General features: G+C 39.3%; 1 protein-coding gene across 2 annotated transcripts in view; it reads left to right on the top strand.

The window, feature by feature from the left end:
- The window catches only part of TLK1 (tousled like kinase 1), a 152,865-nt gene that overhangs the window by 117,077 nt on the left and 22,241 nt on the right, over positions 1-13,547 (top strand). For both annotated transcript variants that reach the window (XM_024209365.2, XM_024209291.2), the window contains 4 exons: positions 6,064-6,161; positions 11,615-11,696; positions 12,614-12,705; positions 12,799-12,888. In XM_024209365.2, coding sequence (XP_024065133.1) covers positions 6,064-6,161; positions 11,615-11,696; positions 12,614-12,705; positions 12,799-12,888 — 362 coding nt within the window. The remainder of the gene's footprint in view (positions 1-6,063; positions 6,162-11,614; positions 11,697-12,613; positions 12,706-12,798; positions 12,889-13,547) is intronic.

Genomic DNA, 13,547 nt, shown 5'->3' with positions numbered 1-13,547 from the left:
CCATTAATGGCCTCAGTGATCTGGGCGTCTGATCTACATTTTCCAATATCATTGTTTTTTCGATATTCATTTCTGTCTTGGCATGGTTACTTTTTATTTGTTTTTTAAACATTTTTCTTGAACAATAGAAGAAAATATACTTACATTTATCTTGATTAATTAAAACTATTTGACTCTGTTCTTGTGGTTAAGAAGCAAATTGGAAACACTTACTATTCTTGGAACAGGCATGTTTTCAGACTTCATTCTCGTGAGGAAACGCTTTTTGTCAGTGAATGACTCAGCAACAGTTGAGTTGTCGTAGATAGATTGTTAAAAAAGCATTTAAGGCCCCACTGCTACAAAGATTTGCACACATGCCTAACTTTACTCATGTGAGCAGTTCCTTTGCTATACAGCGGGGCCATTCAAATGAGAAAAGCTAAGCATATGCTTAAAAATTATAAACTATTTTACTTGTAAATAATTCTGTGTTTCATTTTAGAATTGAGTAATATACCTGGTCTGGTAGTTTGGTTGAAGCTAATGCAGCAATACAGGAGAACTAAAATGAAAGCTTAAATCCAATGTATATGTGTCTACTGATAGTTTTCTTGCAGGTAGACATTTTGAAGTTTCACTAAAGTGTCTCCATTTACTTCATATTAAAATTAATTGTAAGTCAAGGAAATTGTCAAAATCACCGAAGTGGGACTTCTAGTTTAAAACAAAAAAAATGTAGATTTTCAGATTTTATTTTTCACACCAAAACTCAAGGTTTCTAGACTTGTCTTTTCATTGATTTTATATATACATTATTCTATTTATATTTTTACATTTGAATTCTGTATATAAGCAAGTATATGTCCATGTTCACTAATGGCTCAGTTTAAAAATAAAGCTAAATTAATCAGTGGCAGAATAAGTCTGTGTGTGTCTGTCTGTAAAAAGTAATATTAGAAAAATATTTATTTGTAACTCTCTAATGTGATAAAGATGTCCTTTTTTAGAAAAAATAGTCTCCTTTTTGCTTTTCATTTTATCTTCACTTTTATTGGTTCTTCTCATCTACTAGTGTTCTCTTGGTATGTGTTTCTCTGCTGCCATAACTCTTCCTTCTTTCCATCTACATACCTTCTCTCCATCTGGTTCTTTGCTGCCTGGTCCTCCTTCCCTTCACTCTCTAAATGCTTTCATGTTGCTCCTTTCTTTGCTCCCTGGGTGTGGTGCTTACAAATGGTCCTCTTGTTCTCCAGTTCCTCAAGAAATTTCTCTCCTGCTAGATCCTCATGGTTCTTGTTCTTACATTTTTACATAGCAGTGACCTGCAGGAGAGAGAGCTTAGCTGGTTCTTTCCTGTTTACAAGTATTCAAAACCTTAGTGTCTGAAGTAACATCTGGAAACTGCGAGACCAGCCAGTTCTTTTTGAACTAACACTGGTATAATGAACCACATTTTGAGGACCACTGAATTGCATAATATATGAACAGAAATCCAAAAGAAGCAATAATAGGATCCCCTGTCCTTGTAGTCTCTGAGAATAACAGGGACAAGAAGAGACAAATGGGATTTTTTAAGAAGGGGTGTGTGTCAAATTCTTTATAGAAGACTAATGGCTTATGAGAAGCTGCATATTATTTCAGAGTATTCACCTGAGAGCTGCCAGGGTGAATCTAAATAGGAAAAAAATTGCTTGTTAACAACATACAAACAGGAAAATGCAAATAGTATTATATACTAGGAAAAGCAAATACTTGACTTAGTTTTGCCAGCAGAAGAGGCATCTTGCACTAGCCAGCTGCTGAAAATTGGGGATTTGGTCCTTCTTATCAGAATGAAAATTTATCTTGCAGATAGTTTTTTGCCTTGTCTGTCATGGGGAGAGATTCTTGATTCCATTGGCAGTATTCTGATTGATCTGTGTCTTAAGACTGTTGGAGATATACTCATTTAATTTATATTCCAGATAGCAACAACATAGTTTTGAGTCAATTATGCATATAGGTAACACTTCTTTCCTAGGAGACATTTTTCTTAGTGGGTGTCATCTTAGAGTAATTCCATAATTACTTGCTTTTGTGTATGGATTGATTTCCAATCCACTTCGTAATTATAAAGGTTAACCAAAGAGGCAGTTATTCTAGAGTAAGGTATTATCATTCTTTCTAAATTACTTTCCAATTAATTTAAATTTTCTAAGCAGAACTATCTAGAGTGGAAGCATGTAACAAACAGTACAGGGAAAATATGAAAACATGGTCGCTGACATTTTCTGTTGAACAAGCATAGATCAGTTTACCAATAAATTTATTCTAATGTTTCACATTATAAGCTTGTAGTTGCAAAGAAAGGTATTCTGTTCCCTTAGTGGGTCATTCCACTGAGGCAAGGCTGTCAACTCCCCCCCACTTCATGCAAGTCTAGGCTGTGGGAACAATGGTGCTCAGTAATCTGGCAGAATCACACATTGTATTGTCACAATTATGAAGTGATATTCACCCAAGAGTTCTGAAGGAACTCAAATGTGAAATTGCAGAACTACACCTCTACCCCGATATAACGTGAGTCGATATAACATGAATTCGGATATAACGCAGGGGGGGGGGGGGGGGGGGGGGGGGGGCCTGCGTGCTCCGGCGGATCAAATCAAGTTCGATATAACGTGGTTTCACCTATAACGCAGTAAGATTTTTTTGGCTCCCGAGGACAGCGTTATATCGGGGTAGAGGTGTACTAACTTTAGTCTGTAACCTATCATAATCAGCTTCTGTACCAAATGGCTGGAGGATAGGTAATGTGACGCCAATTTTTAAAAGGGCTCCAGAGGTGATCTGGACAATTACAGGCCAGTAAGCCTGACTTCAATACCAGGCAAACTGGTTGAAACTATAATAAAGAACAAAATTGTCAGACACATAGATGAACATAATTTGTTGGGAAAGATGGTTTTTATAAAGGGAAATCATGCCTCACCAATCTGCTGGAATTCTTTTAGAGGGTCAACAAGCATGTGGACAACAGGGATCCAGTGGATATAGTGTACTTAGATTTTCAGAAAGCTTTTGACAGGGTCTCTCACCAAAGGCTCTTAAGCAAAGTAAGCTGTCATGGGATAAGAGGGAAGGTCCTCTCATGGATTGGTAACTGGTTAAGAGATAGGAAACAAAGGGTTTTCAGACTGGAGAGCGGTAAATAGTGGTGACCCCCAGGGGTCTGTACCGGGACCAGTCCTATTCAACATATTCATAAATGATCTGGAAAAAGGGGTAAACAGTGAGGTGGCAAAATTTGCAAATAATACAAAACTACTCAAGATAGTTAAGTCCCAGGCAGACTGCGAAGAGCTACAAAAGGATCTCTCAAAACTGGGTGACTGGGCAAAAAATGGCAGATGAAATGCAATGTTGATAAATGCAAAGTAATGCACATTGGAAAACATCCCAACTATACATATAAAATGATGGGGTCTAAATTAGCTGTTACCACTCAAGAAAGAGATCTTGGAGTCATTGTGGATAGTTCTCTGAAAACATCCTCTCAATGGGCCGCAGCAGCCAAAAAAGCGAACAGAATGTTGGGAGTCATTAAGAAAGGGATAGATAATAAGACAAAAAATATCATATTGCCTCAATATAAATCCCTGGTATGCCCACATCTTGAATACTGCATACAGATGTGGTCGCCCCATCTCAAAAAAGATATATTGGAATTGGAAAAGGTTCAGAAAGGGGCAGCAAAAATAATTAGGCGTATGGAACGGCTTCCGTATGAGGAGAGATTAATAAGACTGGGATTTTTCAACTTGGAAAAGAGATGACTGGGACTTTTCAGTTTGGAAAAGAGACAACTGGGGGGGATATAATAGAGGTCTATAAAATCATAATAGGGGTCACCAAATGAAATTAATAGGCAGCAGGTTTAAAACAAACAAAAGGAAGTATTTCTTCACACAATGCACGATCAACCCGTGGAATTCTTTGCCAGAGGATGTTGTGAAGGCCAAGACTGTTACAGGGTTCAAAAAAAGAACTAGAAAATTCATGGAGGATAGGTCCATCAATGGTTATTAGCCAGGATGGGCAGGGATGGTGTCCTCAGCCTCTGTTTGATAGAAGCTGGGAATGAGCGACAGTGAATGGATCACTTGATGATTACCTTTTCATTCCCTCTGGGGCACCTGGCATTAGCTATTGTTGGAAGACAGGATACTGGGCTAGATGGACCTTTGGTCTGACCCAGTATGGCCGTTCTTAAGAACACAGTATGTCAATGGATAAAATATAATGTAGACACTATGCTAAATAACTTTCATTAACATTTCACAATTATTTTGTTTATAAAGAAAAAAATTGTAGACTGATTCACCTATTTTTTAAATGAATAATTCATTATCTGCCAGTATTGATTTTCAGGTTTTATTATGTTTATTCTCTGTTAACATAAACAGGATTTCAGATATCATTTCTTTGTTCTTTTGAGGATCCACATTTTAAAAGCACTTCTCACTGCTGCTCAGAAATTCTCAAAATCCTTGACTCCCAGTTTGGCTATGTTAAATATAACAGCCTTGTTCATACCCAACTCTCATGCTAGACATTACAACATGTGTGAAAGGTGGAGTAGAGGGCATACCAGTGTGATTTTTGTTGTCACTTTAGGACAAAAATGTAAAAATACTGAATTTTTTTTTTGTATCTACCTTTCTTTGAAAGTAGTAATAAAGTTATAAACTTTCTTTTCACAGTGCTTATTCTGAAATAGTTTAGAAATGCCTTAATCTGAGATGTGTGCAAAATACTACTGGATTGGAACACTAAGAAAGCTAATAAAGGTTGTCTTCCATTGTCAGCACAGTCGTCTTAGTAATAAGATGATGATGCTGGTGCAATGATTTTATATTTAAGTTAAATTTCAAACTTGTTGAACTCATTTTTTACTTGTAGGAAGCATGTTTACTGATGCTAGAACATCAATTATAAATATCTATCTTTCTGCAAGTTAAGCACCATTAAATTGTGTACTTGTACTATGGGATATAAATCAGTGATACTCAAGAGAATCACAATAGTGTGAATTCATTGTTTATATATATGTGTGTGTGTGTGTGTGTGTGTGTGTGTGTATATATATATATACACACACACACACATATATGTGTGTGTGTGTGTGTGTGTATATATATAAAAATTCTCAAAACAAATAAGTTAATAACTCAGTGCAAATTGATAACTTAATTGGTTAATAACATAGTAAAAGCATCTTGATTTAATTATTAACCAATCTAAGTTATTAACCAGTCACATGGTGTTTTAATATCATGTGCTGCAAAGAGCTGCATTAAAGAGACACATTGAAGAGCCACTTGTGGCTTGCGAGCCTCCGTCTGAGTATCACTGATATAAATGAATTGTAACTAAAGGATGTTTGAATAGGCAAGTATGTAGAGTAAAGATGAGATTTTCAAAGGTGCCTAAATTAGAGGTTTTGCTCCTGACTCACCTTGGTGCTTTTGAAAATCCCACCATAAAACTTTGACAACATACATTCTGCATTTGTGATCTTGATAACATAAATGGGAGAACTCTGAAACTAAAAATTCTTTGATCAGTGTTACAGATCAAATGCTTAACTAAATAATATTTAGATTATTATGAATATTCTTTCATAGTCTTGCTTTGTTTCACACTTGAGCTTTAAAATATTTTAAAGCATCTTTTCTAAAACTGCACATATCTCAATTTTTTTTCACAGTGTACATCAATTTCAGACCCAGATAATCTCTCTCCCTGGCTGAGGTACAAAACCAGCTGCCACTCAGTTTGAATAGTATCCCCACAGTGCAGGACAAAACCGAACATCCCATTACTTATAGGTTTCATGGAGAGGAGGATTCCTTGAAATAGGCTTATGCCTTATCTCTGAATTTTTCGGACCTTAAAAGAAAAGCAGTTCTATTTTCTGGTTCAGCAGGGTTTTGTAATGTAACGTTCCTCCATCACTACCAGTATTGATGCATGGGTAAAAATATCCTTTTCAAACAGTGAGTAAATTGAGCTTTTATAGTTCATTCATTTCATCTGCAGGAAGAAGCCGAAATACAAGCAGAACTCGAACGTTTGGAAAGAGTTAGAAATCTTCACATACGAGAACTCAAAAGAATAAACAATGAAGATAATTCACAGTAAGCCACTAGATTTTAATTTTGCATGTTTATTCTTAAAAACCTAATATAGTTTAAAAACTACATTCACCAAAATTGAACAGGATATATTATAACTTTTTATTAGGTGTTCTCCCTGTTTTTATATTTATCTTGTCTTAAATGGACTAATTTTACCTAAAAATAATGGTTATAATATAATTTACAGGGCATATGAGGGATTGAGCATATAGAGCTGAAAATGCAAAACATCTAAAACTTGCTACATCACAGTTCTGACATAAAGAATAGTTATGGGGGAGTCTAAAGCAACCCACTCATCTGAAAGTAATGCCTATAAACTTGGTGAAATCTTGATGCACTTGCGGAAATTTTATGTTGGTGTAACACTAGATTCAGCTCTATTGCAGTATTGTTCACATATTTATCAAAGCTCCAGAAAGCGCAGAAAAGCAAATGACTAAGTCATGTATATGTTACTGATATCTATTGCAACATTTGAATTTGTGTGGTAATCTATTGTAAGATAAAACTTGCATCTAGAATTAACTGTGACTCTATATATTACATAACTGAGTAAAGTGAACAACTCTATAATGGTAGAGGATACAGAAAGTTCAATTTTATGTTTACTCTTGGATATAATGAAACTATACATATATGGTTTCAGCACTTCCAAAAGTGTTAAAGCCCACAATTGGATGAATTTTTAATCTATAATATTTTTAATGGTTGCCATATGCTGGGAAAATTGTGATTGCTGTGAGGCTGTAGCGTTAGGGCCATATTTTGCCACTGTTTTGGGTTCAAGAAGTAAATGACATAGATGTTTTGCATGAAAACCAATGTCACAATGTTGTCCTTTATAAAGACAAAAATTCTAGACATTAGGTAGCTGTCCAATGTATATAACTCAGCTGAACTGAACATTTGCGTAACTTAAGAAGAAAGCATACTTAAAATAAAAAAACAGGATCAACAAGAAGGAAATTACTGTTTCTTGGAGAATGGCAGGTTTGGGCTATCCTATGCAATAGTACCTGGTGTGGTCGCCAATTCTGATTGGATGAATTCCTAGAGGTTTCATCACATGACCTAATCTTTCATTAAAGATTAAGCTTTAATTCCTGGAGAGTCCAATCCTGGAGGGTTGGCAACCCTAGTACCTGGGTAGGAAAGCCCCAACTGTGCTTCCTGTTCTGAAATTGAGAACAGTACCTGTTACACAGGCTCTCTAGGAGTCCATGTACTTCAGTGCTGATTTTCTGCAGTAGATGATTATAAATTCTGTGTTGGAAAATGAAAAACTTCCTATCTTGTGTGTTGGGCGGATGGAAGTAGGTGTGTACCATCACTTAAAAAATAGATTGGATCCTCTGCTTCTGGTGCTCCTGGAGGACACTGTGTCCCTAGAGCCGTGAAATCAACCCCACTGTTATATCTGATACCCTGAATTGGGTTGGTGATATATATAATATATATATATATATAACTATCTGCTTTTAAAGTGTTTTGTTTTCCTTAGACAAAAGTTTTCGTGAACAGACAAATAAATTTTGATAATGAGAAATGAAACTTTTGATGTTTTATAGATGGCCACAGTAGATAGTCATGTACTTGTTACTTCTAGCAACTACATGTTACTGTGGCTATGCCAAAATACTTCCAACCCACACTTGTATATAAACATAAAAACCCAGCTACTGGCAAACCCTAACATGCAAGGCCTTACATAAATTCTGCAGAAAACTATAAGGAAGCAGTCCCAGATTAGAGAGAGAAAAGTACATTGCAGTGTCTCACCACTATGCTGGAAACAATGTGGTGAGAGGATTCTTAATACACACATGGTGGCCGCACAATTGTAAGAAGATTTGGTTAAAGGTCGTAGTACTGCAGATGAGAAATACATAGCTCCAGCTACAACAAATACAAGAATCATACCTATTAGGATTATTCTTATCATGGATCTCTGTCATAACCTCTGTACTCATCTGATCAACAGTTAAAAACAAAATTGCACATTTTATGAAGGAGAAATACACATCCCCTGTCTCATCTTAAAAAGCCTGATGGATTCAGGGAGTTTGTTACAGTATGAACATGGACAAATGGACTTTCTCCTAGCACAAACACTAGGACTACTTTACTCTTGTTAGTTTTGAGTGGGTGGGAAGAGGTCTATGGTAGAAGATAGCTAAGCCCAACAACCTGAAAATGTTAGTGGGAAATGAACAGATTCAAAAAGGCTGATGATTTGCACATATGACTGTTAAGAACAGGATGCTATAAAAAAAATTAAAGAATTGCCACAATTCATTGTTGAAGAAACATATTACAATAATATACAGTGCTACAGATATACATTTAGGAAATTCCACATTTTGGCAAAAAGATAATCAATTCATTCCCATTCCCCTGTCAGCCTCTGGGCAGCAGGGACACGCTTTGTCTGGGCCAGCAGGAGAAAGAAAACCCTTGGCCCCTTTAAGAACTTGTACATGAGCTTGTACATCCTCCTTATGGATACTTAGCCTCCTTATGGGCTTGTGGAGGAGCTCTGTGGCTCATTGGTTGGACAGAAGAGTGCAGCATAAGCCTCTGTCTCCTTTGTATCCAAAGGGAGGAATTATAAACCCTGCCCTGGGATGCCATTCTGTGCTGAGAAGGAAAGCTTCCCCTCCCTCCTCCTGGGATTAGAGTAAGAATGGATTTTGGGGCCTTACTGTGAGTATCACTAGTTTTGGGGCTGGGAAGGAAGGAAATTTTCCCTCAGTGAAGTTTGGCTTGGGCAAAGTACATTTTTCAACTTCCTCTCAGCAGCCCAGGGACCTGAAAGGTGGGGTAGGTTGTAAAATTAATTTTATTGCAACTTGATAGGTGTGCAGTGCAGGTAATTGTTCCAAAGTGGTCCACTTCCCTGATGCACTGGAATTGGAAGTGGATTAGGAGAAGGCATCTCGTAAAGAAAGTGGAGAATGAGGTTGACGCTCCTAATGTCTGGCACAGTAAGGACATAACCCCCTCTTCTCCACTCCCTTTATCCTTGTATGAGGGAAGGGTCGTAGGGTCCTAGCATGTTTATGGGGTAGGAGGCTGTTGGTATGGGTAGAATAGATTATCAAGAAAGGGTGACCTTGCTGGACAAGTTAAGCCAAATAGGTCCCCGGTGGGTTACTTAAAGTTGCAGCCTAATTAAACCACCTTCCTGGTGTCTTGTCTTCCTGTAGTACAGGGTTCGGCAACCTACGGCACGCATGCCAAAGGTGGCACGGGAGCCGATTTTTAATGGCACGCTGCTGCCAGCTGAGGTCCCGGCTGCCGGCCCTGCTCAGCCCGCTGCCGGCCTGGGTGAGCGATGCCCCAGGCTGGCAGCAGGCTGAGCGGGGCCAGTGGCCGGGACCCCAGGCCAGCAGTGGGCTGAGTGGGGCCGGCAGCCGGGACCCCAGAGCGGCGGTGGGCTGAGCGGCTCAGCCCGCTGCCGGTCTGGGGTACCGGCTGCCGGCCCCACTCAGCCCGCTGCTCTCCGACAGGGAGTTCCTCCAGGAAGGGCAGGCAGCTGCCGGCCAAGGATTCTTCCCCGTGGGGCAGCGGAAAGGCACCTCGGTGATCTTGGATGAGAGTTCCGAAGCCCCTGCCCACGGGGCTCAGGAAGCACTGGGTGGGACTGGGCTCTGGGAAGCAGCTGTGTTAGGGCTCCCAGATGCTGCATGAGCGGCTTATGCGACTCTCTCCTGGCCCCTGGACTTTAAAGGGGGAGCCTGGACTGGTGCAAGGCGTCGCGAGTCGCAACTGGCCCCGCTCTTTGCATGGCCCCGCTGCCGCCTCATGCTCCCACTCTCCTCTCCCCTTCTCTGGCACTGCATCAGCCCAGGAGGGAGCCGGGCAGCGGTGGGGTTGGAGGGGTTTTGCAGCCTCTGGAAAGAGTCAGATGGAGACAGGGAGGCTCTTGCTGTGTCTGTGTATCCTAACACAGTAGCACTTCAGTTCGGGCGACAGTGGCCCCCTGTCTGGGCAGCTTTCAGCCCCCAGGAGAGTTCAGGTTTAAAATGCTCAAACTGCGGAGTGATCTGGGTAGGTCTTGCATCGCAGGGGATCTGCATCTCAAAGGGGAAGGCAGTGGGGAGCGCAGTGGTCCCTAGAAACAGCCATATGAGTTTTTTGGGCAGCAGGGACCCAGGTCTTAAGGGCCGCTTCTGAGAGCTCCAGTCCCTGCTGTGTCAGTTTCATGTCAGGAGTTGCAGCTGAGCTGCTTCTCTGAGCCATTGGCATCACCGAAAGGGAGAAGCTGAAACTCCCCTGGGCACTTTGTCAATAAGAGTATTTGGTGCACAGGTTCATTTGAAAGAACCTCCTAATGCTCCTTTATGTGGTAGCAGTGTTGTCTCCCCCTCCCCCCCGTTGCTGGTACAGTCGCTGCTTTTCCTCTTAAACGCACATGCTGCCGTCTTCTGAACTTGAAAAGTATCTGGGGTGTTTGTGTGGATCAATATTGCAGGGAGAGATGGGAGCCAGAAAGGGCGAAATCTACATGGACCGTCCATTTAGATCAGCGGTAGGCAACCTATGGCATGCGTGCCAAAGGCAGCACGCGAGCTGATTTTCAGTGGCACTTGCACTGCCTGGGTCCTGGCCACTGGTCTGGGGGGCTCTGCATTTTAATTTAATTTTAAATGAAGCTTCTTAAACTTAAACTTATTTACTTTAAATACAACAATAGTTTAGTTATATATTATAGACTTATAGAAAGAGACCTTCTAAAAACGTTAAAATGTATTACTGGCACGCGAAACCTTAAACTAGAGTGAATAAATGAAGACTCAGCACACCACTTCTGAAAGGTTGCCGACCCCGCTGTAGTATATGGGACAAAGGCTAAACTGAGGGATGAGGGAAAGGGAAAAAGGAATGTTAAGAAATATTTTGGGTTTGTTTTTCTTTTGAAAACAAACAAGAAACTGGAACTAGATGTAAAATGCAAATAGAAAATATAATTTGTCTTGTTACTGATCCAATAAAATTTGAAAATCAAAAGTAGCTAGAACACTTGTTTCCCAGACAGTACATACCCAAAAGAACAGCTGAAATTTTGTTTCTCATTGGACTCAACTCACGTATAGTAAAAATATAAATAGTTAAAAGCTTAATAGTAAAACTTAACTTTTTTCATAATCTCTCAAAAATGCAAAAAAAAAAAAAAAGACTAAAACTAAGTAGTTGAATTTAAATGTTTGGTAGCAGTTGTTGATTTGATATTATAGAATGAAAACATTAATTTACTATTTTAAAAACTGCATAGCTATATTACACTGTGCTGCCATAAAATTATATTTTAGTAGAATATTACTGAACAGGGTTTTTTTCTTATAAAAAATACTCAGATAAATTAGGTTAAAATAATATGAAGGGACCTAGAGTAGAGCTTGAAATTTATCTCAAACAGTTACTTGAAGTCTTCCTACTTTCTTTTTAAGGTTCAAAGATCATCCCACATTAAATGAACGATATTTGTTACTTCATTTACTTGGTCGAGGTGGCTTCAGTGAAGTATATAAGGTAATCTGTATTTTGGTCTGCTAATGTAATATTTCATAGCCACATACGTTTGTTTATATAATTCTTACTTTTGATCGCCCGGACTAAGAGGGTTCTAATTAGATATGCCAAACCCATGAAAAAAATACAGAAATTGGGCTTGTTTTTGGCTTACGTGGCTTGTGAGTTGCTTGTTGGCTAGTTTTTGGGTTGTAGCTTGTTTGGCTTGTAGCTTGTTGCTTCTTTTTTTGATCATCTCCTTGCAAGGAAGGGCAAGGCAGGGAGAGAGTCAGGGGTGCACAGAGAGCACCACTGAGCTGAGCATCACTGATCATACTTATATAATCAATAGACGAAGGCTCCATTGGTAATAGGGAAGAAGCCAGTATTGTGACTGTAGACTTGCTGATATGTACACTAAGGAAAATGCATTACAGCAAATTGGAAAATTAGGGACTTGTGGTACAAATTTTAAAAATGTTTTAGTCCTTCTGGACCTGGGATAATAAACCTGAGCCATAGAAGGGAGCGCTTGCCACTGAAATGAGCCTTTATGAACCCAAACATAGATGTAACCTCTTGGTTAGTCATAGCTTCTCTGGATACATTTATTTTTCTGAATATAAAATTGGCAGAAGTCTTGCTTGATAAGAAAATATCTGAGGAAAGTGGAACAAAATTGTCAATGTTATGATAAGCTATCTAATCCAACACCATGGTTCTACAAACTGCATGTAGTACTGCTTGTATAATAAAGTTTGTATACTTCAAATTAACTGGGTCTTCACGATTATGAAGTGTTTTTCTATAACACATCTGTATAGTTTCATTTTGCTTAATTTGTCTGTAGATCTGTGGATTATATGCTGAATTTGGATCTTTTTGAGTGTTGTTTTTTGTCATCTTTGGTTGTAATTGTCCCATATCTGGTTTTCTAGGCTTTTGATCTTTATGAACAAAGATACGCTGCTGTGAAAATACACCAACTTAACAAAAGCTGGAGAGATGAGAAGAAGGAAAACTACCACAAGTAAATATTAATGATTTAGGATTCTTGTGGTAAATTGAACTGTGTTCTGGTGATCATGGAAAGTTAACAAACGTCTTAAACATCTTCTTTTAGACATGCCTGCAGAGAGTATAGAATACACAAAGAACTGGATCATCCCAGGATAGTTAAACTCTATGACTACTTCTCCCTGGATACAGATACGTAAGTGAAATGACACTGATTTTAGAACATTCCAAGTATTTTTAATACCTTACTTATATTAAAATGAAGACTGTATTTGAACACTAAGGGTGACATCCTCACCTCAGCTCTGGCCTCGTTGTCTAAAATGACTGGAGCAATAATGTAAAGGGGCTCTAAAAGCCCCAATTCTGTCTGGGGGAAAATTCCCCATGGTGCAGACAATGTGGAAGACAGTCGTAAGGCTGCTTTCTGGGGACACCCTCGTATAAGGGGCGTGTTGGGATGGACTGCAGCACACAGTACTGCAAGTGAGTCCAGGTAGCACTGTAGTCCATAGGAAGCTACTGCAACATAGACAGACCTCCGGGGCTGTCTTAATTATACCAGGGGCTTCTCCAGTTCCCTGTGGAGGCCAGGATTAGGAGTTTCCTTAACCACTACCATGCTTCCCTTGGGCTGCGCCTTTAAGAGACCCAGCACAGAATTTCACTGTAAGAGATTACACTATATTTGTTATCAAGAAACTTGTCTAAGTATGCAAAAAGGAAAGTTCTTCTTCGAGTGATTGTTCATGTGTATTCCACAGTAGGTGTGCGTGCTCACCATGTACACGGGTGCCGGAAGTTGTTCCCCTAGCAGTACCTGTAGGGGAGTGCACCAACGACCCCTGGAGTGGT

Source organism: Terrapene carolina, unplaced genomic scaffold (assembly GCF_002925995.2).
Source record: "Terrapene carolina triunguis isolate 2854851 unplaced genomic scaffold, T_m_triunguis-2.0 Scaffold62, whole genome shotgun sequence".
NCBI classification, from domain to species: domain Eukaryota; kingdom Metazoa; phylum Chordata; order Testudines; family Emydidae; genus Terrapene; species Terrapene triunguis.
Note: the sequence above shows the minus strand (reverse complement) of the source record. Positions and strands in the feature narration are given on the sequence as shown.